Below are 27,134 nucleotides of genomic sequence, written 5' to 3' on the forward strand. Positions count from 1 at the left end.
TGGTGCGTGCCTCCCTGCAGCCTCAGCCTCAGGACAGGAGACTACGGGACCCTCAGACCTTCGTCTCCCAGGAAGTTAAAGGAAAACTCAAAATAGTAATTCAGAAACAAGGCTTGGCTTTTAGTTAAGAGTACATGAAAAAGACTAAAGAGAACAGCAGAGGTTGTGTGAAAATTTTTTTCAAGAAGGGGGACAGAGGCTGTGCAAATCTGAAAGCAGATGAGAGTTTGAAGATGTCGGAAAAAGAAAGGTAACTAATGGTCAAGACCCCTGCGGCAGCAGGCGCAACCCTAGTTTTTGGAGAAAGAGATTACCTCTCAAGGTAGTGACTAAGGGGGCTGTGGTGATAACTTCAGAGACAATACAGTGAGCGGAGTGAGGGAGAGCCCAGGCTCTCAGCCAGACAGCCCAGGTTCTTATCTTTGGGCAAATTATTGAACCACTCTGGGTTTTAGCTTCTTCATCTATAAAATAGGCATAATAGTAGCACCTACCTCATTTGAGTTTTGAGTGTTTGATGAATTAATACAACTTAAATGCTTAGGACAGTTCACCACGTAATAAGTCCTCAATATGCTTAGCTACTACTATTATTGTTGTTGTTCTTTAGAGCAGCAGTACCTGGTACCAAAGGACCTTTTTCTTTCTTTTTTTAAAGACAATTTTTTTTAGAGCAGTTTTAGGTTCACAGCAAAATTGAGAAGAAGGTACAGAGATTTCCCATATACCCCCAGCCAGAAGGACTTCAACAAAAGTTAGATAACATCTAGTGTTCTTCATATAGCGATCCTAGACTTAGCATTACTTTCTGACATTGAGATTAGAAGCTTTGGGGGAATTCCCCAGTTCCACAGGGTCTAAGACATCAAAAAAAGTAAAAGGGGGTCCCTTAAACAACAGAAGAATTCAAAGACAAATGAAAGACCTTGAGATTCTAAGATTCTGCTTCAAATCTGGAGCAACTTCCATTCCCTCTAGAGCGCTAGGTGCTTGTGCTTGAAGGTGTCTGGGCCCAGAATGAACCAAAGCAGAGTGGGTCATTGGTGGGCTCAGTTGTTTTTGTTGTGATTTTGAGTTGAGAGCTTGAAATATTCCTCAAAAGTAGAAAAAAAAAATTAATGGGCAGTTGGAAAAGGAGAGAGAGCAGCTGAACAGGAAGAACTGAGAACACTGCCTCCGGCTAATGAAGGGATGCCAGGCAGAGATGCTCCAGGTGATGAGAAGTGCTCACCCCCCACAAGAAGACTGAGACTCAGAGACAGACTAGAGTGACAGCTGAGGACAACTAGTCTCACTAAGGGGCAGATTAACCATCAGCCAAGGCAGGCTGCAGATCGTCCACAAGGGTGGAAAGCATTTGGGCAGGAGCTGGTTACGGCAGAGGCAAAGAGATAGGCTTCCTGAGACCAGGAAGCACAGGTCCTCTGGGGAAAGGAAAGGACTGCCAGGACCACGAAAGAGGGAAGGTCAACAAAAGTGTTTAGGGCTGGATGAGAAGGGACCTCTCTTCCTGGAGCCAACCATTAGGGCAAAAGGCAGAGGAAAGGCACTGGCCACAGAAACACAGGCCTTACAATTCAAACCCAGACAGTTGGATGAGGGAGGGCTGGGTGAGCTATTGGAATGGACTGAGATTCTGCCTAATCTAGGGAGGAGTGTGCCCCTAAATGATCTGGTCTATGATTTATTTATATTTGTATGCAGAACAATTCACAAATGTTTAACTTGCAAAATTCTCTGAGTTCTGTTTGTCTGATTTTGGTTTTACGTTGATTTCCCTCTAAGAGCTCCTGATATGTTTTAACTGCATGTTGGTATCTCCAGGAGACGTACGCACCCCCAATGCTGGTTAAAGGCAGTGGAGATACAGCTTCCAAATTCAGAGTCTCCAGGAGGTAGCTGAGGAAGCAGCTGATCTACCCTGCCTTTGCCTTGGGAAACTCATTACAGGCCGCCTAATTTTCTAACAAAAGCAGAAGAACACCAAAAGCTGGATATTCTTTTAAACCTATGAGAAACCTGAGGGGATAAAGGGAAGATAGAAGGTCTGGGATTTAATTTTTCCTCAGTGTCTACTACCGACTTAAAAAGTCAAAATTACAGCAGGCAGAAAGTGAAACTTATATGATTTCCTAGGTTTGCACAGCCGACTAACCAAACAGCGCTCCGAGCTCAATTACTAAAAACCCAGTCAACAGCACACCAGCCACTGAGCCTGTCCATCAAGGGGCAGCATATCTCTGGAGCTGATAACAAATGGCTCCATCTCCCACGAAGGATGTGCTTCCACAGTGTTCTACAAACAGCAGCCAGCAGGTCAATGCTTAACCATTAACTCCAGAAGCCCGAGTCACAGACCCAAATGAAGTGCTGTAAAAATTTGAAATGAACACTGATACTTCTTGGTGGCAGCATATTCAAGGGAAGTCTAACGTTTAACATGCCTTACTTCCTAGTTCTCTTCTTTTTTTAAAATTTATTATTATTTTTTACATCTTTATTGGAGTATAATTGCTTTACAGTGTTGTGTTAGTTTCTGCTGTATAACAAAGTGAAACAGCTATACGTATACATATATCCCCATATCTCCTCCCTCTTGCGTCTCCCTCCCACCCTCCCTATCCCACCCCTCTAGGTGGTCACAAAGCACCGAGCTGATCTCCCTGTGCTATGTGGCTGCTTCCCACTAGCTATCTATTTTACATTTGGTACTGTATCTATGTCGATGCTACTCTCTCACTTTGTCCCAGCTTATGCTTCCCTGTCAGAACCATTTTTTTTTTTTTTTTAGATTCCATATATATGTTAGCATACGGTATTTGTTTTTCTCTTTCTGACTTACTTCACTCTGTATGACAGACTAGGTCCATCTACTTCACTACAAATAACTCAATTTTGTTTCTTTTTATGGCTGAGTAATATTCCACTGTGCATATGTGCCACATCTTCTTTATCCATTCATCTGTCGATGGACACTTAGGTTGCTTCCATGTCCTGGCTATTGTAAATAGAGCTGCAATGAACACTGTGGTACATGTCTCTTTTTGAATTATGGTTTTCTCAGGGTATATGCCCAGTAGTGGGATTGCTGGGTCATATGGTAATTCTATTTTTAGTTTTTAAAGGAACATCCATACTGCTCTCCCTAGTGGCCGTATCAATTTACATTCCCACCAACAGTGCAACAAGGTTCCCTTTTCTCCACACCCTCTTGAGCATTTATTGTTTGTAGATTTTTTGATGATGGCCATTCTGGCCAGTGTGAGGTGATACCTCATTGTAGTTTTGATTTGCCTTTCTCTAATGATTAGCGATGAGCATCCTTTCATGAGCTTGTTGGCAATCTGTATATCTTCTTTGGAGAAATGTCTATTTAGGTCTTCTACCCATTTTTGGGTTGGGTTGTCTGTTTTTTTGATATTAAGGTGCATGAGCTGCTTGTATATTTTGGAGATTAATCCTTTGTCAGTTGCTTCATTTGCAAATATTTTCTCTCATTCTGAGGGTTCTCTTTTTGTCTTGTTTATGGTTTCCTTTGCTGTGCAAAAGCTTGGAAGTTTCATTAGGTCCCATTTGTTTATTTTTGTTTTTATTTCCATTTCTCTAGGAGGTGGGTAAAAAAGGATCTTGCTGTGATTTATGTCAAAGAGTGTTCTTCCTATGTTTTCCTCTAAGAGTTTTATAGTGTCTGGCCTTACATTTAGGTCTTTAATCCATTTTGAGCTTATTTTTGTGTACGGTGTTAGGAAGTGTTCCAATTTCATTCTTTTACATGTAGCTGTCCAGTTTTCCCAGCACCACTTATTGAAGAGGCTGCCTTTCCTCCATTGTATATTCTTGCCTCCTTTGTCAAAGATAGGGTGACCTTATGTGCATGGGTTTATCTCTGAACTTTCTATCCTGTTCCATTGATCTATCTTTCTGTTTTTGTGCCATTACCATACTGTTTTGATTACTGTAGCTTTGTAGTATAGTCTGAAGTCAGGGAGCCTGATTCCTCCAGCTCCGTTTTTCTTTCTCAAGAGTGCTTTGGCTATTTGGGGTCTTTTGTGTTTCCATACAAATTGTGAAATTTTTTGTTCTAGTTCTGTGAAAAATGCCAGTGGTAGTTTGATAGGGATTGCGTTGAATCTGTAGATTGCTTTGGGTAGTAGAGTCATTTTCACAATGTTGATTCTTCCAATCCAAGAACATGGGATATCTCTCCGTCTGTTTGTATCATCTTTAATTTCTTTCATCAGTGTCTTGTAGTTTTCTGCATATAGGTCTTTTGTCTCCTTAGGTAGGTTTATTACTAGCTATTTTAACTTTTTTTTTTTTTTTTTTTTTTTGCGGTACGCAGGCCTCCCACTGTTGTGGCCTCTCCCATTGCAGAGCACAGGCTCCGGACGCACAGGCTCAGCGGCCATGGCTCACTGGTCAGCCGCTCCGCGGCATGTGGGATCTTCCCGGACCGGGGCAGGAACCCGTGTCCCCTGCATCAGCAGGCGGACTCTCAACCACTGCGCCACCAGGGAAGCCCTATTACTAGCTATTTTATTCTTTTTGTTGCAATGGTAAATGGGAGTGTTTCCTTAATTTCTCTTTCAGATTTTCCATCATTCGTGTATAGGAATGGAAGAGATTTCTGTGCATTAATTTTGTATCCTGCTACCTTACCAAATTCATTGATTAGCTCTAGTAGTTTTCTGGTAGCATCTTTTGCATTATCTATGTATAGTATCATGTCATCTGCAAACAGTGACAGTTTTTCTTCTTCTTTTCCAGTTTGGATTCCTTTTATTTTTTTCTTTTCTGATCACTGTGGCTAAAACTTCCAAAACTATGCTGAATAACAGTGGTGAGAGTGGGTAACCTTGTCTTGTTCCTGATCTTAGAGGAAACGGTTTCAGTTTTTCACTGCTGAGAATGATGTTGGCTGTGGGTTTGTCATATATCCTAGTTCTCTTCTAAATGATGATTTAAAAAATTAAGAAAAATATGGTTCTTTTTCCTGAGCCAAAATTATAAGGTTAATTGTATTCTCAAAGGCATTCCTGTGGCATCTAAAAATAGAGAGATTTATGGGAAGGAAGAGCAGATTTGGCAACACCTTTCAATTTCTTAATTTTAGACCTGAGTCTTCAATAAATTATAATTCTCTTAATGTTGCTTGTTTAACCCTGTTATCTCAGTACCCAAAGGGAATGACATCCTCATCAACAGAACCAGTCTATGCTGTCCAAATTCACTAGTGTTTTAGAGAAATGCCAAAGTAAACACACCCAAGAACGTTGACCCCACATGAATGCAGGTGAGAAGTCAGTTTATCCACCAAACCTCCTTGAATCAGTGGGTTCAAATGCCAGTTCTGAAGAAAGCGGGGCGGGTGTGTGTGGAGGCCTAGTTTTAAAGACAAGTCTGAACATTGCCTGTGGTTATTTGAAATTAAGTTGGTACTTTTTTTTTTTTTTTTTGGAAACTGCTAAAAATTAAAGAGGGAATGGCAATATCACTTTTAGAGTGATTTAATAAAAGGAGTCCTATCTAGGTCAACTGTATAGTTAAAGCTGTTTTTATTTAGAAGGAGTCAACTTAAATAGAAATGGACTCAAATTATGGAAACACATTGCTTTTAGGAGGCAGAAGCTAGAATAAAGCCTAGGAAAAGATAACAGGGTTAAACATATATCCTTCTTAGTTATTTTATCTTTGGCAATCTGGCAGATTTCAGAGACAGGCATCATTCTAGAGTAAGAACAAAAGGCAGGGGAAAGATACTGGAAGATGAAAAAACGTGAGTAGTAATAATGCCTGAAGACCATCGTGAGAACTGTGACTTGGAGGGTACCTAGAAGAGAGTACAGCACGGGGAGGACGATGATGGCTGCTACCATGTATAGGATGCTCGCCCTTTGCCAGCCTCTGTGCTTGTATAAAATTTGCACAAATTTATTCAACCTTCACAACAATAGGGCTTAGTAGTATCCCCATTTCACAGAGGAGAAAACAAGCTTAAGCGTGGTTAACTTGTCTAAGACACACAGCCCAGATGTCTCTGACTTCTTGCCGCCACACTACACGGCCTCTGGGCCTCACTTAGCTAATGAGGTGGCTCGCACACTGGAGCTGCCCCTTCTGCAATGGGGAGCACATGGTGCCATGGGAAAGCGCTAGATCAGAGGCCACTAGATCTCAGTCCCCGATGGGGGCTCTAACATGCCCACCTGGCCTGAAATGTGGCACGAAACATGTGGGCTGAGCTCCTCACCTGACAGTGCCGCTGAAGAGCACCGGCTCTTGGGGAATGATGGAGAGTTTGCTCCGGAGGTCAGCAAGGCCGATATCACTGATTCTCACTCCGTCGATCTTGATACAGCCTCCAGATAACTCCACCAGACGGAAGAGGGCCATGCCCAGAGAGGACTTCCCTGATGAGTCAGAAGACGGGCAGAAAAGTCATTCAATTAGCAAATTCTGTGAAGACAAAACTGGTTTATTCTCAGGGCAACCTCATCTATTTTTCTATTTCTGTTCAATCATTATTTCAACTGATTAACTCAGGTAATGTATAAAATGATAGCCAGAAACAAAAACCAAAACCAAAACCAATGAACTTTCCTGGGACTTCACTGGCAGTCCAGTGGTTAAGAATCCACGTTTCCACTGCAGGGGGCACGGGTTTGATCCCTGGTTGGGGAACTAAGATCCCACATGCCGCATGGTGCAGCCAAAAAAAACCCCCAAAAACAATTAACTTTCCTGAGCTACCAAGCGTATACATTTACATCACACAGCTCCAGCCTAAGAAGGAGTGGGAGGGACCATTATACTCTCATGAGAGTAAAATGGAGAAACTCCTCCTTTTCACCTTAGGAACAGGTACACAGGGTTAATGCTTCTCAGGCAAAGTGAGAACAGACAGCAAGGAGCTAGTGGCAAGTCGGAGGACAAGCTGTTTTCTCTCTCTTCTGTCCCCTTATCTTAGCTGAGAGAGAAACAAGACAAGGCCTTGCATCACTGTGGCAGCTGGGAAATGGAAGAAGTTCCTGGCTAAACACACAAGGGAAGGTGGTTTGGGCTTGAGAAAATGAGTGGCTATAGATTCTCTACCACAATAGGAAAATGCGGTAGAAAAGCAGGTTTGGGGGATAAAATAGGGAGTTCAGTATCACAGTGGTAAGCAGAACAGCTTTGCTTAATTGACTCTTTTTTTTTGGCTACATTGGTTCTTCGTTCCTGCGTGCAGGCTTTCTCTAGTTGCGGCGAGCAGGGGCTACTCTTCGTTGCGGTGCGGGGGCTTCTCATTGTGGTGGCTTCTCTTGTTGTGGAGCATGGGCTCTAGGTGCAAGGGCTTCAGTAGTTGCAGCACGCAGGCTCAGTAGTTGCGGCACTTGGGCCCTAGAGCGGGTGGGCTTCAGTAGTTGTGGCATGCAGGTTTTAGGGCACATGGGCTTCAGTAGTTGTGGCACGTGGGCTTCAGTAGTTGTGGCGCATGGGATCAGTAGTTGTGGCATGAAGGCCTAGTTGCTCCACAGCATGTGGGATCTTCCTGGACCAGGAATCGAACCCGTGTCCCCCTGCATTGGCAGGTGGATTCTTAACCACTGCGCCACCAGAGAAGTCCCTTAATTGACTCTTCATTTAAAAAATGATACAAGTAATTCAAGCAGATTTAACATCAATCTCCCATAATCTCACTACTGCTTTTTTTTTTTTTTGGACACATTTACTTTTAGTTTTTTCCTCAGAGTTGAGATCATACCAGAGAAATAATATTGTAACTGCTTTTCCCTCTTAACATTACCTAGCAAGCACTCAATCATATTATTACCTTTTCAAGACAAAGTTTTAGTGGCTGCAACAAATTCCATCATGTGGCTGTACTTTTACTTATTTAATCAGTCCTCTAACGTTGCACATGTAGTTTATTTAAAACTTACTATACTAATGCTATGGCAACCTGGTCAGTGCTCAAACTGCTCCTATCTCAGACGATTTCCTTGAAACGGATTCTCAGAATGGAAACTACTTTGTCAAAAAGATATAAATATTTTTAAAGCTCAGTGTTCTACCCCACCAAAAAAAAAAGGTTTGACATAGTCCTATCTATCTACCATTCTGCAAGTCAGAATGTAGATAGTTAGATGTAGAACCACAGGTTTTTATCTGTTAGAGCAGTTTTCCCAGTTCTTGACCCTCCTCCCCTCCTCTGGCTCCATGTTCTGAAAGACCTCTCATGGCAGCCTTGTGACTGTCTATTCAGAGGTCAGCGAGGGCACAAATACCTGCCTCACCCCAATGTTTGCAGCCACAGTCCTGCTGTTGAGATTTGACCCCCGTCAAACAACCTGTGGGAACCCAGAACGTCCATCTCCCTAAGGCAGGAGTCCTCAGGTCCATCTACCAGAAACGAGTTGGGAAACCTGAGTCCATGTAGCGGGACAGTTCTTGATGAGGCCTGTCTTCCTGGAACTGGCTTTTTCAGGACTGGAGGATCTGGTTAGGGGCCCCTCCCAGGTAGAAGGGAGGAGGTGGAGGCCCTCCCCAGTGCCGTAGCAGTGGTTCAAGATTTAAGCTGAGGAAGGAATGGCGCTCAAATAAACAGGTTAAGTTGTTCCACTTAAACAAAAGATCTGAGACTAGACTACCTTTGTACTGATGGAACGTGCTGGTAAAAAAGGCAATGAGGTCCTCACAGTGGTTACAACCATGGTAGAGAGCCAGGGCCTATGACATAGTCTCAGAAGAAGCTTATTAGGATTACAGTTTAGACTTTGTAAGTCGGGCTATTTATAATTATTTTATTTTTGTTTATGTCTCATCTGTCACCACTCATGGTTTAATAAAGTCCTGGTGAAAATTTCGGTCTGTCTTACCTGTGTTAAAGGGAAATCACAGGAAGGGAGGTCAGTCAGAACTTTCAGGGGAGCAGTGCACCCCTGGGGGCCAATGTAGCAGAGGGAATTCGAGGGAGAAAGCAAAGTAAGAGCCGTGGGGACATTCACCCTCCTTGGATGGGCATTCTCTTTCCAATGCACAAGCCTAGAGGCAGTATCTTGTTTTGACATGCAATAATTCCTTCAAAGAGGAAGCAGCTTTTTCTTTTCTGCTTAGCAGGTTCTTTAAAGTAAATTGTCTCAAGAAGACTTTTTTTTAATGGCAAGAAAAAAAAAGCTAAAAGAGTTTTGATGCCAAGGAAGCATGGAACTCAGAAAGCTAATGAGAAGTGACTCAGAGAGACCTCTTACACAAGGGTAAACAGGTTAATGAAAAAAGACGAGACTCAATCTTGAAATGTCATTCAGGAAGGAAAGAGGGAAAGAAACACATTATTCAAGTCTTGACTCTAGAAATCTAAGGGGCATATAGTAACACATTTCTAAGAATAAGAGTGAAATTAAATGCCTAAAATGAAGGCCTAGTCTCTATTTGCAACTGATGTCAGATCAAGAAAATAATTTGTCTTCAAAGGAACATAGGTTCCTCACTTAGAATGATGCTGGCTTCTGATAAATATGAGGCTATACAGGTAACACATCACAAAGACCTTAAATTTTTTGTATACTTTGACTTCACAGAAATAAGGATGTTCACTGCAGTGCTATTCATAATAGTGAAAAATTGACAACAACCTCAATGCCCTTCAATTGGAGCAGGGTTAATATAAATGATGGTACATCCATAAAATAGAATTTTATATAATGCTGCATAAAAATCATGTCATAGAATATTAACTGACATGGAAAATCTTTGGTAATTTTAAAAGCAGGCCATGAAACAGTGTGTATAAAAGGACCTCATTTTTGTAAACACATTTGTTGATAGAAAAAGCCTAACAAGATATCCACCAAAATGTCAGCAGTAATTATCTCTGGGTAATGGAGCTATGGGAGCCTTTCCCCTTTTGTACTTTGCTATATGTTCCAAGTGTTCTGCACTGAGAATGTATACTTTTATGATTAGAAAAAGCATTAAATGTTATGAAAGCAGCGTTGAAAATAAGCCTAGAAAAGTGGTTTCAGAGACCGAGACACTAACTGCTCATCTAACAGGAATCTGATATGAAGGGATGAGACTGGTATTCAATAAACAGGAAATCATGGGCCCCAGACTTGATTCTGGTAGGTTCAAATGTTTCTCCAGAGAGGACATCCTTACCCGATCCTGTCCGTCCCACGATGCCAATCTTCTCCTTAGGTTTGATGGTGAAGGACACTTTCTTCAAGACCAGGGGGAGATTTTCTTGGTACCTCATCTCTGCATTCTCAAAGGTGACCTCTCCTTCCTGTGGCCAGTCAGAGGAGGGGGACTTGTTCTTAATTCTGGCAGGTGCTTCCAAGGAAAGAGTCTGGGGAGACAGAAGTGGCTGGTTTAGACTGACTATAGATTCTGGGGGAGCTGCAAGGCCTTGTCACAGAGAAGTAGAACCAGGACACCCAAAGCAACCACACAGAGAAAGCTGCCGCTCTGTTCCCTTGCTGTGAAAGAGACCCCTGGCAGTGAATGCTCATCACCAGTAAACTAGACAGAGACAAAGTACAGTGGTCTCTACACTTAGCAGTTTACAACGGCTACTAAGCAGCAGCTCGGGAAGGGCAGTGGCTTTCAAACTGCCTTCTGTCATAAGGAATTCTTCCCCAAAACCTCCTTGGAGGGACTCCCCTGGTGGTGCAGTGGTTAAGAATCTGCCTGCCAATGCAGGGGACACGGGTTCGAGCCCTGGTCCGGGAAGATCCTACATGCCGTGGAGCAACTAAGCCCGTGCGCCACAACTACTGAGCCCGTGCACCACAACTACTGAAGCCCAACTGCCTAGAGCCCGTGCTTCGCAATAAGAGAAGCCACTGCAATGAGAAGCCTGCACACGGCAATGAAGAGGAGCCCCCGCTCGACTCAACTAGAGAAAGCCGCACAGCAACAAAGATCCAATGCAGCCAAAAAAACCAAAAAACACTTCCTTGGAGACCAATGTGAGGCATGAAGCCTTCCATCCCTCTTCAAGCACAGCAGTTTTTATTGGAATTTTTTGAAAATATTCCCCTTGAAACAGGGTTTCATCATTTGAAAACCACTGGGCTGAACCCAAAGGAGGGAAAGTACATTTATGGAACATTAATGAGACCCTGGCATCCTGCCTTCTCAGTCAGTCCAGGAGAGACAGACTCTACTCCAAACTCCACCACTAATAGCTGCGTGACTCAGACATATCACTTCTTCACTCTTCGTCTTAGTTTCTCATCTGCAAATTGTGGGGAATAGATTAGATGATTTTGGAAATCCATTCTAGCTTTAATATGCTGTGTTTAATACAACCATTGGATAATTTTTGTCATCAACAGTCACACTTCACGATGCTTTAAAACTCTCTGGTGACTAGTCATGGAGCTTATAGCCTCATAGGGAAGCAATGGCCAAAGACTGCAGTGTTCTGGCAGGCGGGGGTGGAGACTGAAGTCTAAAACTCCGTGTTGGGACAGGCATCCAGGTTGGGGACTGGCAGTGGGGATCCAGTCCTCAGGAATATGACTGGTTTGTGCAGAGTATACTCTGTACCACGGCTGGCCATCACCCTGACCTTTCCAGCAAGAGACTCACACCAATAGTGATATTAAATCAAACACTACACACCCACATGTACACCCACAAATTGTCCACAGACCAGAGCACTGGGCCAAGAGACTCATGTATAAACATGAAGAATAGCCTTTAGCAGATTTATCAGATAGCCATCCGCCATTCTTTCTGATAACAATCATTTATGAGTTTAAGAAATATCCTACGACTGATGAGGTTCATTGACAAAATAAATCAGCAGGGCATGTCTCTACTAGAAAATGCAGTTTACATAATATACTTGTTCTCAGTGAAAGGCTAGTTTTTTAAAACTATGTTTGTAAGTCAACGTTCTAGTTGGAACTTGGAATGTATTCATTATCTGTAAATAACGATATAAATGCTAATAAAGTCTCTGGGCTGTTCACAAAATAGGTAACTCCTGAGAAATAGATTAAATTGAGAATCCTAACTACTCAGGACTCTGCTTCTCTCTACAGACAACTGTTTTCGAGTTCCAACTATGACACCAGCAAGACACTGCCCCATGGCAGGGCTGCAAGGGTTACTGGGGAAAGGTGGGAAGAGCTAGATCGTCTCAGTACCAACTCATTAACTGGTTTCTGAACTGTGAATGCAGTTTAGAATTAGCTACGGAGCTTTTAAAACGTCAGAAGTCTGGGTCCTATCCCAGACCTATTGCATCAGAATCTTCAGAGATGAGGCCCGTGTTAGTCTTTGCCTCAAGCTCCATATGGGATTCTGATGGCCTTCCCTGGTTAAGAACAAGTAAACTAGACTAAGACTTGAAATAATACATGGTTTTAAATAGTGTAAGGAAAATGTTACATTAGTCAGCTTAACTGAATTAATGAGATTAGTAATACTTTGGGGACTGCCCTGGTGGTCCAGTGGGTAAGACTCCATGCCCCCAATGCAGGGGGCCCGGGGTTTGATCCCTGGTCAGGGAACTAGATCCCACATGCACGCCGCAACTAAGAAGTCCGCATGCCACAACTGAGAAGGCTGCACACCGCAACTAAGACCCGGTGCAGCCAAAATAAATAAATAAATAAATAAAAGGAATGCTTTGGAAATTAGCTGATGAACATAGGTTCTCAATCAGGCACAATTCACAAATATATTTAGAAAATCTTAAGATATTCTCTTCTCCACTCCACACATGCTGGAGAGACCGCTGCCTCTCCTGTGGGACAAGATAAGGCAGAGAAAACAAGCATCCTCCTGGGACATTCACTCGAGGCTGTAAAAGGGTAAAACTGCTCCATGAAAAGTCAGATTGTAGCAAAAGGCCTGTAGCAGCCTGACCTTGATGTAGTGGTTGATCCTCTCAACTGAGGTGAAGCGAGCTTCTGTCTCAGATGCCAGTCTGACAGTAAACTGGAACAGTCCTGTTAACTGACAACGGAAAACAAGAATCCAAGAGAGAATTTACTATTAATACACACCAGGCCAACGCCAGAAAACCTCCTTCATCTAAGGGATCACAACTCAAGTTACAAGAACTAACTGGGCACATGCAGCAGCTGATTTTAGGGACCGAATCATTCTCTAAATATTTAAGACAATGCCTAATAGCACCCAATCAACTGCAATTCTCAGTGAATGCAGGTGGCGTTCTGGTACTGCTGGCACTAACTTTCCTGTATCTGAGGGCTTTCCGCCCGTCTTTACATTTCCAGTAATTCAACTGTAGCTGAATAACTGCTGTGCTTCATACTTGCATCTACACCTGATGTAGTAGTCACAACAAATGGAGATTATATCAAGCTCTGCGCAGCAGTGAGAATGCTTCCAGCAAGGTCAAATAAGAGAAATGAGGCTGGGCCAAAACCGAATGCAGAGCCCCTGTGTGCCTCAGACTGAGGACTCTGAAACACAGTATATATAAAACACAGATTCTCCCCCCACCTCTAATAATCAAGGAAGTCTGCATAACATGGACAAATATCTTTGGGTATCTGTGAAGATACGTATCTCTTCTTAGGTTTCTTCTGGCTACTTATTTTTATCTTTCCAATATAGAAAAATGTCAAACGTATACAAGAATAGAGAGGAGAGTATAATGAACTCCCATGTATCAAACATCCAACTTAAAAAATTATCAACTTACAGCCAATATTGTTTCATCTATACCACCCCATCCTTCCGTATTATCTGGAATCAAATCCCATATAGGCTATCATTTCACCCATAAATATTTCAGCTTATATCTCTCTAAAATATAAAGACTCCTTAAAAACAACCATTGTCACATCTTAAAAAGTTAGTAACAATTCTTTAACATCTTCAAATATCTAGTCAGTGCTCAAGTTCCCAATTGTTCTTTGATCTATTTGAAGACCTTCAACCATTCCTAGGAGCCAGAAGGGTTTACATATGTAACAGTATTGGGAAAATCAGGGGCCTGAAAATAAAACACACAGAAGAAATGTATTGATATATATTTCTTAGAAGACTAGGAAGAGGCCAGAGATGAAAGGGTAGTGAAGACAGAAACCTACAATTAAGAAACCATTTTCAAAATCATATTTATTTAAGAAAAAAATAGCACCTATTTCATAGACAAATGCAACAGAGTTAAATCCCTTTATTCCTATACAGTCAACCTTCAGTATCCATGAGGGATTGGTTCCAGGACTCCCGCCAATAAAAAAAATCCACGGACACTCAAGTCCCTTATATAAAATGGCATAGTATCTGCACATAAACTATACACATCCTCCTGTATCCTTTAAGTCATCTCTAGATTACTTATTATACCTAATACAATGTAAATACTATGTAAATAGTTATAAATACAATGTAGAAAATAGTTGGGCAAAAATAAATAGTTGCCCACCTACAGTAAATTCAGTTTTGCTTTATGGAACTTTCCAGAAATTTCTCCCCCCAAATACTTTTGATCTGCAATTAGTTGAATCTATGGATGTGGAACAGGTGGATGTGGAGGGCTGACTGTATACCAGTCCAGAGTGTTACTGCCAAAGCAGACGGGGAAAAGCTCTAGGAGTCGGAAGTAAAACAATGGCTTAGGGTAGAGCCCCCTACCAGCTCTCTCCTAGGCCAACATACGAGCAAGAGGACGCCCCCATCCCAGAGACTAACCTGGACAGCATAGGAGATGGCAAGCCCCGCGTAGGCCGGGGGAATCTGCCCATGCATGAGAACAATCATCAGCCCGGTGGTGGTGATCAGGGCAATGCTGATCAGGTCTAGCCGCACTGCCAGCCACCGCATCGCACACGTGAACAAGAAGAAGGGTCTCTGGTTGTTATCCAGTAGCTCCTGGTACCTGTGAGGAAGACAGAACACCTAATAGGCAAATAAAGTACCACACAACCCTGGGCATGGAGGATGCCAAAGCTCTGGTGAGTGATGGGTGGAGGGCTAATACTGAAGTACTACTGTTTGTAACCAGGAGTGTGAGATGGAAACTTAAGGAGTGCAGAGTATTCCAGGCTCCACAGACAGGAGGACACGAGGGTTTTCTAGTTTTACCCTTTCAAAGAAACGTGTTAAAGATGCTAGGGAAAGATATCTACTTCTAAAGCATAGGGAAAGCAGGAGGGAAGGAGACCAAATAAAGAGACTGCTTAAGCTTTAGAAAAATGTTTTAGGTCAGGGGTCATTTCCTCAAAGAAAGAGAGGTTACAAAGGTAAACTGCAGAAATGGCACAAGACCAGAAAAAAAGAAAACCTTGGACCGAAAGTGGAAATTGCCTGCTGACACACTTGTTTCCCAAGGCCATGGAGCAAAGAACCAGGAGCAGTGATTTAAACCAGAGCAAAAAGACCTAGACAATCTTTGTCACTGCAGGAGAACACACCACTGTCACCGGGGGGCTTAGAGAGTAGATCACGCCCCACCTGAAAGTCTGGCACCTACAAACAATTAGAACTCCAGAGTGGGAGATCTGGGTGGGCAAATGTGCTTTGCTTTAAAAAAAATCACTACCCTCCTTACAATAAGATATGTGCACTTTAGAGAAAATTAAGAAGATGCAATAAAAGAGGAAAATGTAAAATTCCAGTACTCTCACCACTCAGCTAAAACCAGAGTTAATATTCTGCTGCATTTACTCCCAGCAATTTTTTCAATGCACTCACACTTCTGTGGGTATGTACATACACACGTACACAGTCAGCATATTTCACTTTTTTCACTTAAAGTTAGGATGCATTTTTCTGAATTGTTTAACTAAACCTTCCTACTTTAGAGTTCCTTTTTAACATTAATTACTTAATTTTTGGAATGAATAATATACTCTACAGGACAGAATATTCACAAGGTACAAAAGGTTTTATCCTGAAAAGTTGGTCTTTCTCCTGCCCTCCTCCAACTACTCAGTTCCCCTTTCCAGTGGCAACTATTAGTTTCTTATGTGTCCTTTCAGAGATATTCTAAATGTTACAGACACATCATTAAAAGGAGCACACGATACCCACCCATCTGTACCTTGCTCTTTCACTAATATACCTTGGAGATCATTCATTATCAGTACCTAGAGAGCAGTCTCATTCTTTTTAGGGGCCATATCATATTCCACCACATGGGGACAACACAGCTTATTTAACCAGTCCTCTACTGAATGACCTTTAGTCTAATTCAATCTCTTGTTAACACAAATCTCCACAATGACTATATATGTACATAAATTTCTCATACAAACAATATTCAACAGCTAAATAAAATGTCAGTCTAAAGTCAATGAATGTCTTTTACTGTTCAGAAGATAAAAAAGTAAAAAGAAAAAATAATAATAATAAAAAGCAAAACTCCGGGACTTCCCTGGTGAGGTGGTTAACAATCCACCTGTCAATGCAGGGGGCACGGATTCGAGCCCTGGTCTGGGAAGATCCCACATGCTGCAGAGCAACTAAGCCCGTGTGCCACAACTAATGAGCCCGTGCCCTAGAGCCCGCGAGCCACAACTACTGATCCTGCGCCCTAGAGCCCGCGAGCCACAACTACTGAGCCTGCATGCCACAACTACTGAAGCCCATGATCCTAGAGCCTGTGCTCTGCAACAAGAGAATCCACCACAACAAGAGAATCCACCACAACAAGAGAAGCCACCGCGGACCTCCCTGGTGACGCAGTGGTTAAGAATCCACCTGCTAATGCAGGGGACATGGGTTCGAGCCCTGGTCTGGGAAGATCCCACATGCCACAGAGCAACTAAGCCCGTGCGCCACAACTGCTGAGCCTGCGCTCTAGAGCCTGTGAGCCACAACTACTGAAGCCTGCGAGCCACAACTACTGAAGCCCACATGCCACAACTACTGAAGCCCGCGTGCCTAGAGCCCGTGCTCTGCAACAATAGAAGCCACCACAATGAGAAGTCTGTGCACTGCAACAAAGAGTAGCCCCCGCTCACTGCACCTAGAGAAAGCCTGCACACAGCAACAAAGACCCAGCACAGCCAAAAATAAAATAAATAAAATAAATAAATTTATAAAATAAAAATTAAAAAAATAAAAGTAACCATTCCAAAAACAAAACAAAACAAAAGAAAAAAACAAGAGAAGCCACTGCTATGAGAAGCATGTGCACCGCAACAAAGAGTAACCCCCGCTCTCCACAACTAGAGAAAGCCCACGTGCAGCAGAGAAGAACCAATGCAGCCAAAAATAAATAAATAAAATAAATTAATTTTAAAAAAAGCAAAACTCCATCAAATATAGCCATTCAGAACTGAAAGCTAACAGACTCCAAATCTGTGTTTTTGTCTTTCCATTTGCTCAGAAGGGAGTTCCACCAAGCAAGTGAATCTTAACCAGAGATCATTAAATTACTAATACTCTTAGTAATGAGCTTTATAATCCAGAATTCTGACCTTGAAAGGCTTCTTAAACTCTCATTAAATGCTGAGATGCTGGCTCCCCATTGAGCCCTCGGGCCCCCATTGAACTAACCTGTGCAGAAATTCCTGCCCTTTGTTGTAGGCATGGATGGTGGCAAGGCCCTGTATGCTGGATGTGATGTGGGAGAGGAAAGGTGACTGCGTGATATTGTCCAGACGCTTCAGCTCTCGGATCAGAACCCTGGAGAGAGAATGTGTTCTGTGTCAGAGGGGTAGACTAGCAACTCTGGCTTCATCCTTTGCCCTGGAAGACATGAAGACTTCCTGTTTACCTGGAGACAATGTGCAGAATTGAAAAGAGGATGATGAGGGGCCCCACTGCCACAAGGAACCACGGGAAAACTCCCGCGATCATTCCAACACAGAAGAACACAAGGATGACGTTCTGGATGAACATCTCAGCCTGGAACGGCAGGCGCACATCGACTGGGGAAACCGTAAAGGAACACGTGTCAGATGCTGGGATCCACAAACCGGGAAAATGGAATTTTAAATTTCTCCCAATTTTTAAAAAACAAAAAGAGGCTCCCTAAAATCCCTATCTGAAAGTTATGATTTTTGCCTTTTAAACAGTCTGATCAAAGAAAAATCTGGAAACCTGGTTGCTCTAATTTTTCTTATCCCAAGAGCATTTAAGTGACCTTTCTCCCCTGTGCCTTCTTTTTGGTTCACTATGCTGCCCAACCCCTTTAAACATTTCTTCCACTTTGCAAAGTAATATATGCTTGTTGTAAAATATTTGGAAAATAAATATGCAAAAAACTTAAATAAACATAGTCTTTATTCTTACCAATATCAATGAACTGCCGCTAACATTTAAGAAATTTTTCATCATGGAAAATTTTAAACATACACAAAAGTTGAAAGAGTATAGAACCTCCAACAGTTATCAACATTTTCTTCACCGTTTTTTGAACATCTCCTCCCCCCGCCTATTTTCATGCAAATCTGAGACATGTTGATACCACTGATTTTTTTTTCAATCTTTTTTCCATTTGTCTGTGTGTTTAACAGAAATGGGATCATGTCATGCACATGTGTAGCACTGTTCTGTGTATCAGTGATGGTTTTGATCCCTTGTGACCTCTGGCCATGGCTTTACACTGGCCTATCAACATCGGAAACAAACTCCTTCTATGGAGGCAACACAGTACAGTAGATAAAAACATTAGCTCTGGGGTCAAAAAGATCTGGGCTCAATTCCCAGCTTGTTATTTAATAGCTGTGTGATCTTCAGCAAGTTATTTAACCTTTCTAGGCATCAGCTTTTCCGTGTATTCAGTGGATGAAACGATATCCACACCTCATAGGGCTGCTGTGAGGATTAGGATAACGCATGTAGAATATTCAGTACACAGTAAGCCCTCAATAAATGTCAGGCAGCATCACTATCATTATGGGCTACGGGAGTATAGTTGACCCTTGAACAACGTAGGGGTTAGGGACACAGACCCTCTGTACAGTCAAAGGTCCACATAGAACTTACAGTCAGCCCTCCATCTATGTGGTTCCTCATCCGTATTTCCATATCTGCGGATTCAGCCAACCTGTCGTTCAAGGGTCAACTGTATTTAAGTTCTGGTGCTGGCACAGCCCATGAGGCATCCAGCATCCAGCAAACCTGTCAGAGGTTATAGGTGTCCAGGAACCTATGCACTACCCACAAGTAAATATGTGTTTTGGACTCTGAGATGCCCCTGTCCAAAGCCTCTATGCTAACTCAGTGCTCTGAACTGGTTTTCAGTTTAAATAAGATCAAATAAGAACTCAGACAAAAGGTGAAAAAGCAGATAGGTCCTTAGCCTAAAGAGTTTGCAATGTGGAGAAAATGCCAAAACTAAAATGTTCCTGACGCAAACATCGACAGCCACCGTGCTCCAGAGCACAACAGAGAGGAGCAGTGAGAAATACCTTCATCCATGTCTTTGGAAAACCTGTTGAGAATCCTCCCAGTGGGGGTAGTGTCAAAAAACTTCATAGGGCTTCGAAGGATCCTTCGGAAAAGCTCGTCGTGGAGCCGGGAGGAGGCTCGCAATGTGCCCTGAGGGGCAGAGCACAGCGTGATCAGAGATCCGGGACTCAGGCAGTTTCCCTAAGCTCCCACTCCACAGGGTCGCAACTCCACAGGACATCGATGCCCAAAGCCGGAGAAGGGCGAATGGTCGTGGAGGAGGGAGGTGGCTAATAGGAAAAAGCTGAGGCTCATGGGATGCAGGTCACTTCGGAGAGGGCCATCCTGCTTTAAAGGAGCTCCCCGACTCAGAGTACACCTGAGGGATGCCAGGAGGAATCCTAACCACGCAGCCTCTGGGGAGAGGAGGAGCAGAGGCCCCCACCGGTGCATACCTTGACAAAGACCACTCCGCGAATGGCTTTCAGGATCAGCATGACTGCCATGGAGAGGGCGTAGATGCTGGCATAGTACTGCATGAGAGGATTGTCCTTCATGCTGCTGCTCACAGATGTCCTGTTTTCCTGAGTCACCGTGGTGTTCTGTTTGGAGGCAAGGGTCTGTGAGGCAAGACTCCCAGGGACTGCCAAGAACCCCGCATCAGGGCCATTCTTGGCTCAAGGGAGGGTACAGGATAAAAACTCTGGGACCTGGTTGAGGCAGACACAAGGCAGACTTTGCCCTGCTCCCTCTCTCTTTTCTTTTTTTTTTTTTTTTTTTTTTGCGGTACGCGGGCCTCTCACTGTTGTGGCCTCTCCCGTTGCAGAGCACAGGCTCTGGACGCGCAGGCTCAGCGGCCATGGCTCACGGGCCCAGCCGCTCCGCGGCATGTGAGATCCTCCCAGACCGGGGCACGAACCCGTGTCCCCTGCATCGGCAGGCGGACTCTCAACCACTGCGCCACCAGGGAAGCCCCCTCTCTCTTTTCTAAGGACAAGAGCAGGCAGCCTACAGTTTGCTACTGATAAGCTCTATTGCTCCGTGAGTTGGTCAGGGAGCAATTATCTGCTGAGGTTACATTAGAGACTCATCAAGATCTTATCCTGGGTAATCCTTGTTCATTGCTTCTTTTAACTGAAAACTAGAACAGTTTCCCTAAGGAGAGACAGGGACTATGGAGAGATGGCCACTTTATGAGACGTATAATTTTCCCATTAATGAGGAACCTTACCCCACTTCCTTGCTTGATCCAGTAACTCAACCACCAGTTGCTAAAGGCGGTACTGCCCACGTTCAGCATGAAAAGGGACAGAATGACCAGGAATGCCAAGGGGCCCCCAGCAGCCTGGATGTAAACACCATATACTGACCAGGGCACGGAACCCTGCCCCTTCTCTTCCATTTGCACAAGCTGCCCTAGGTAAGGAAAAGAGAAACGTGAACTCAGAAAGGAAAGGCTGCTTTTCAAAACTAAGTCACCTGTAGAACAACAGAATCAAAGGGAGCCTACAGTTTCACAGAGCTCTAGATGAGAATTATTTCCCCTTCATCAGGAGCATTTATTTATCCATGTAACATTTACTAAGCACCAACTATGAACCAGGCCCAGGATGAGGTCCTGGAGCGGTAACGAAGATTAAGACCAGGTCCCTGCCCTGGAGATCTGGCTCAGATCATCCTTCCACAGTCTAGTAGGACAAACAGGTAAATAAATACATAATTATAATAAAATGTGCGAACTCCAACGCTAGAGCTATTTGCAGGGCAGCATGGGAACATCCAGGAAATGCACATAACCTACTTGCGGGAGCTGTGAGGGGCTTAGCAGGGCGTTTCCCCGGAAGACTTCCTATGCAGTCCATATTGCGTTATTTATTTATTTTTTTGGCCGTGCCACGTGGCTTGTGCGATCTTAGTTCCCTGACCAAGAATTGAACCCAGGGCCTCAGCAGTGGACACGTCAGGGAATTCCCCATACCATGACTTGAAAGGTAAGCCAGAGTCGGCCAGATGGGGAAATGATGGGCACAGGTGTGGGGAAACAGCAAATCGGTATACACAGATATCCAATTCAGTGTGGCTGGAACATTCTGTGTGCCTAAGGAGTGGCAGGAGATAAGGCTGATTAAGGAGGCTCTGGTCAGGGGATAAAGGCATTTGAACTTTATCCTTCAGACAAGAACTCCTCAAGAGAATGGGCTACAGGGGTGTAGAGATTTGACTCCCTGGCCCTGCTGTGCACTAGATGGGCCTGGGATGGCCAGACCAGCCACCTCAGGCAGCCTCTACCATGCATCCCAGGGGCTCAAAGAAATAGTGGCGTTTTTCTGTGTGTGCCAAATCAAGAAAAAGATTAGAAAATGCGGCTTTGACATTGGGAGGCCACTGAAAGGCCTCAAGCAGGAAAGTGAGTTGGCTGGTTTTTAACTAGATCTCTCTGCTGTTCGTGTGGAGGACAGATTTAAAAGGAGGCAGCTGTAACAGTCTGGGTAGATGATAAAGGCCAGAACCAGGGTCATGGCAATGGGGACGGAGTTTCAGGAGGTAAATTCAGTAGGACGGCGTGACTGACTGTGGGAGGAGAGAAAAGATTCCAGGATATTTCCTAGGGGCTCCGTGGGCTGGTCAGGTGATCGATGCTGACAGGAGAATACAGAGAAACATCCCCACAGGAAGCAGCCTCTCCCCTTTATCATATATGATGTGTAATTACCTTGGAACAAGCAACACATGCCTTGAGCACTTTGCGATGTGAGTCTCCAGGTTAGTGGCTATGTAAATAAGGACAAATGTCCCCTAAAGACATTCTATTTTTTTTTATACTGTCTATGGCAGGAACTGACAGATGTCTCAGGCTTCTGTGCTGTGTTTGCTTTGTGTGTGAGAGAGTAAGGCATCTCAATTCACACCGGAATTCAAAAGCTCATATGTGGCTAATTGAAAGAAAGACAAGAGGCAGGGAGTGGTAAATCTGGATGGTCACCTCCGAACGCCAAATGCTTTAAGAACAAGGAAATGAAAAAAGCAGTGGCAAACCCAGGAAAGGTCCTGGATTCAACACGTCAGGTGAGGAGGTGACACAACAGAAAGAACTTTAAAACAGGACTGCATTTTTATTTATTATTATTCTTATGCTTTGCAAACTGATATGCAGCTTCAAGTTCACAAAAGTGAAAATGCCTAAGGTATTGCATATAGCTTTTCTAACTCCCAAGATTTGTTTCAGTTGATAAGATAAAGGGTTTAAAAAACAGGACCAAGGACTCTGGATAGGAAAATCAAGTAGGAAAAACCTTGGCTGTAACTCTTCACCACAGCCCTGCTGCAGTCTGCTTGGGACAAGCAGAGGAGTGTATCATTGTAACAGGGGAGGTTCTGAGGATGTAGGCATTCTTAAAGCTGGCATGCCTCTGCATTGGTTGGCATGACTTTTAAAGAGCAGAGATGAACCCACGATTCAATTTTTGCTTAGTCAAGATGACTCAGCTATGACTACCTACACCTCACCCCACCCTGCATAGGAAAAGAGGGCATAGGGTTAAAGGACATTCTTGTTGCCTTGCTCGGCTTAAGAAAACACAAAGTGCCTCATGGTCTCCCAACAATCATACAAAAATCTGGTATTCTAGAAATATAAGGCGAGGCGCTCTACAACACACAATGCTATTAAACAGCATGAATTACCACATGGCGTAATTTCTGATAAACTTTTTTTTTTTTTTTTGTGGTACGCGGGCCTCTCACTGTTGTGGCCTCTCCCGTTGTGGAGCACAGGCTCCAGACGCGCAGGCTCAGCGGCCATGGCTCACGGGCCCAGCCGCTCCGCGGCATGTGGGATCTTCCCGGACCGGGGCACGAACCCGCATCCCCTGCATCGGCAGGCGGACTCTCAACCACTGCGCCACCAGGGAAGCCCCTGGTAAACTTTAATGACACACTTTCCACCATCTTTCTGTGCTGCCAAAATGGTGCTCATGAACGTCCTGGCTGGCTGATACTCTCAAGAGCATCATCAATGTGAAAAAGAGAGGCAAACGTCAGGTTCTTATCAGGCCATGCTCCAAAGTCATCATCTGGTTTCTAACTGTGATGGTGAAACATGGTTATATTGGCAAATTTAACTGATGATCACAGGGCTGGGAAAATTGCCGTGAACTTAAACAAGTGTGGAGAGATCAGCCCTAGATTTGTTTTGCTTTGTTTTGTTTTTGCTGTACGTGGGCCTCTCACTGTTGCGGCCTCTCCCGCTGCAGAGCACAGGCTCCGGACGCGCAGGCTCAGCGGCCGTGGCTCACGGGCCCAGCCGCCCCGCGGCATGTGGAATCTTCCCGGACCGGGGCACGAACCCGTGTCCCCTGCATCGGCAGGCGGACTCTCAACCACTGCGCCACCAGGGAAGCCCCAGCCCTAGATTTGATGGGCAACACAAGATGTAGAAACATGGCAGGTCCCATCCTGTCAGTTTGGTTTCATTGTACTGAGAACCTCATCTAGCATCATGGACCATGAAAAAGCAAGTGTGTGAAAACACACTGGAGGGAAAACCATGGGATCCTTTTTCTAGGGATGTAATACGTATGTGCAAATAAAATGCTTCAGTGGAAAATAAAAACCAAAAAAAACTTTAATGACAAATCTCAAAAAAGTTCATTACCTTCCTCTGGCTTCACTGCTTTCTCCTTCTTTACTGACCCTGTTTTAGGACACTTGTCTTGTGTTTTCTTCTGTGAACCACTGGTTTCCTTTTTAGAATTAATCTTAAAAAAAAAAAAAAAAAGTGTCTCCGTCATCATGATATGGCCATTCAGACAAATGTCCAAAGGACACGTTAGCAAATCATCCATCGAGCTGCTGCTCTTATTGAAAAGAGACACATCCAGCTTCTTAAAAGTTAACTTCTGGAACCTCCCCAACTCCTTAAATCTTTAAGCTGGGTTCCTACCATTCCACTGACACTGCTCTCCCCAAAGTAACTAAAGACCTAAACTCCGAACACAGTAGCCTTTATGCTGTTCTCATCCATTCCAACTTGTCCAGAGTATTTGAGCTGGGGTCACTTCCATTCTTTCCATCTCTGATCCCCACATCACTAAATCAAATCATAGATCTACCATGGGATAAACTTCCGCTTCTCAGCCTGCTTTTGCAGCACCTCCACATTCTGGCCCTAGCCTGTCCGTGCCTCACATCACACTGCCATTTCCCACTTCTAGACTTTTATCCACCTGGTTCTTCACTTGGGATGTTCCTCTCCTCACCCAACTCAATCACAGTTGTCCCCATTCAGATGGATTCAAATCTTAATTCTCCCTGAGGCAACTTAACACTCCTCTAGAATAGAGTTCACCCTCCCCTGTTCTCCCAGGCACTTGTTAGTACTTTCACAGCATGTTGCTACATATGTGACCTGGTGTTGTTACATATGTACATATGTTGTTACATATGTACGAGCATAAGGGTATTGGTATTCCCTAGAAGACTGCGAGTCCCTCAAGGACAGAGATGACATCTCACTCATGGTTATAACCTACACAGGGCCCAGCACCCAGAACTGCCCATAATGGGGCATGCTGGGACTTACGAAACATTCATCAAATTGAACCTGAGATAATAGAAACTACTTAATGTTCTCCTTTCCAAGTTCCTCTTATATCTTTATACAGGAAATTCTCTATACATAGTTTATTACATTTAATTCTATGTCACTGTCAGCCTCATGACCCCAGTTTGCTCTCCAACTAGATTTTTAAAATTGACAGTGAAAAAAACATCAGAAAATAATATAAAATTTAGAGCCACATCTGGAACATAAGATAGGACTCTAAATTTTATATTTACCACAGTGCATGAATAAATGCACTCTCTAAAGAGAAAATTACTATTTGTTGACCACTGACTGGGATAAGAACATTACATATTATTTCAAATGCACCAACTCAAAGAGGCAGGTGCCACCCCCATTTTTAAGATGAGGAAACTGAGGCTCAGGAAATGAAGTGATATACTGAAAGCACGCTCCTTCACTCAACATGTTCCCTCTCGATATTCCTTTGCTCCTTGGACATTTCATGTTTTAGCTTCTCTCCCTCTCATTTTCCCCTCCATGTGTACAGTGAGGAGGAGATGATCTGAAGAGCCCAAAGCACCGTGAGAGTCACAGGGAGAGATCATAAAATCCAAATCTGGATTAGGTGTCCCTATAGCAGTTACTGATGACACTCGCAATGTCAGAGTTATATCAAAAGGCCTAAAACACATCATGAACAATGAGTTGTACTGAACCTGAAATCAAACAAGATGATACCCAAACACTGAAATAAGAGTCCCAGAAAAGGTCCCAGTAACTTTTTGCTTTCATCCTACTCAACATCAAAATGACCTAGTAGCTAAGAAGCGGCTTTTAGCCCAGCCTGAGTGAACTCCTAGGACCCAAGGCGACCAGAGTATGAAAAGGTCAATATGAGAGCCAGCTCTACGCACGCCCTTGTCTTTGCCTAACTCAGAGCCCAGAACGGGCGGCCAGCTTTCCGTGTTGCTGCAGGAGGCCCGGCAGTGCAGCACTTTGGAGTCAAACTGACCTTTCCAGCAGGCTGTTTAACCCTTCTGAGCCCCCGTTTCCTCAGCTGTACAAGTGGAGGATAATCGTATCTGGCCGCAGAGCTCTGTTAAAATGGCTGAACAGGATGACAGCTATAAAGTGCCTAATCCAGGAATTGGGACACAGCTGGTACTAGTTAATGAGTGCCAAGTCGGCAGCCAAGACACCATAGATAATTTTCAAATGTATGCAGTATTTAATGTCTCTTCTCTGCCACCTTATTCATTTGATTATTAAGAAAGGAGCTTCCTAATGTTTCAGTCAGGATTTGATGGAGTTTAGGAAGCTAAGTTATGACTGAACAGCAGCACACACTGAGCCCACGTCCTTCTTGTCATTGCCTTGCTGATAAACTCTCCGTGACAGAAGACCTCGGTTCTCTAACCCCACAACCCTGCCCTCGCAGAATAGAACCAGTATGCGGACTAAAGCACAGCAGTCTGGTCACCAGAGAACAGGGCCCCTGCCAACAAGACACGGACAATGAGTTCAGCTGAGATTTCTCCATCACTCACTACGGTTCTCTCTCTCTTGCTGGAAAGACACACACACACACACACCCCCCACGAATCTTACCTCAACTGGGGGTGTCTCTCCCAGCAACAGGTTATTAAAAATGGTAGCATAATCACCATTTAGATTCATCAGTTCCTCGTGGGTGCCTCTTTCTGTAATACAGCCCTCTTTCATGAAGATCACCTCATCACAGTCAGCCAGGTACTGGAGACAAAGACAGGGACAACATAGTGTGGCTGATACTTGTGCGAATACATCCAAATGCCTAGACCTCAGTTCAGCGGTTCTCATCTGGAGGTGAACAAGCCCCCCAGAGGATACTTCGTAGTATCTGGAGACATTTTTGGTTGTTACGGTTGGGGGGGAGGGGGTACTACGGCCATCTGGTGGATAGAGGCCAGGGATGCACAGGACAAGCCCCCCACAAGAGGGAGCTCTCTGGCTCCCAAACCCCACTGTGCTGAGACTGAGAACCCCTGCTTTAGTTTGTCCTGCCTCGTGATGTAGTTCAAAAACCAGTTCCTCTAATTTTTGACATAAATCTGCTGATGAAGCCACACAAAGGCCTGCATTAAACCTCACATCCCTTCCCTGTGCTCAGAAGTACATGTAATTACAGTCTTTCTGCGGCAGAATGGGGGCTTAGCCCCCCAGACTTGACAACATATGCAAAGCGGTTGGTAACATCCTTGAGCTGCTCTCTGAA

General features: G+C 43.9%; 1 protein-coding gene and 1 pseudogene across 5 annotated transcripts in view; one reads left to right on the plus strand and one right to left on the minus strand.

Annotated features, from left to right (window-relative positions):
• The window catches only part of ABCC5 (ATP binding cassette subfamily C member 5), an 88,590-nt gene that overhangs the window by 9,926 nt on the left and 51,530 nt on the right, over nt 1-27,134 (minus strand). For 4 of the 5 annotated variants that reach the window (XM_033403145.2, XM_004278411.4, XM_033403146.2 and 1 more), the window contains exons 16-26: nt 26,489-26,632; nt 23,969-24,071; nt 20,546-20,730; nt 19,770-19,916; nt 19,335-19,464; nt 17,696-17,849; nt 17,476-17,604; nt 14,665-14,851; nt 12,865-12,954; nt 10,141-10,330; nt 6,251-6,410 (exon numbers count right to left, since the gene is read on the minus strand). In XM_033403145.2, the coding sequence (XP_033259036.1) occupies nt 6,251-6,410; nt 10,141-10,330; nt 12,865-12,954; nt 14,665-14,851; nt 17,476-17,604; nt 17,696-17,849; nt 19,335-19,464; nt 19,770-19,916; nt 20,546-20,730; nt 23,969-24,071; nt 26,489-26,632 (1,619 nt within the window). Of the gene's footprint in view, nt 1-6,250; nt 6,411-10,140; nt 10,331-12,864; nt 12,955-14,664; nt 14,852-17,475; nt 17,605-17,695; nt 17,850-19,334; nt 19,465-19,769; nt 19,917-20,545; nt 20,731-23,968; nt 24,072-26,488; nt 26,633-27,134 lie in introns of those variants that run through there. The other variant, XM_049710425.1, reaches the window with a different exon arrangement.
• LOC125964525 (40S ribosomal protein S15a-like) lies at nt 23,280-23,974 on the plus strand (annotated as a pseudogene).

The sequence above is a fragment of the Orcinus orca genome, chromosome 5 (genome assembly GCF_937001465.1).
Source record: "Orcinus orca chromosome 5, mOrcOrc1.1, whole genome shotgun sequence".
Classification (NCBI taxonomy): Eukaryota; Metazoa; Chordata; class Mammalia; order Artiodactyla; family Delphinidae; genus Orcinus; species Orcinus orca.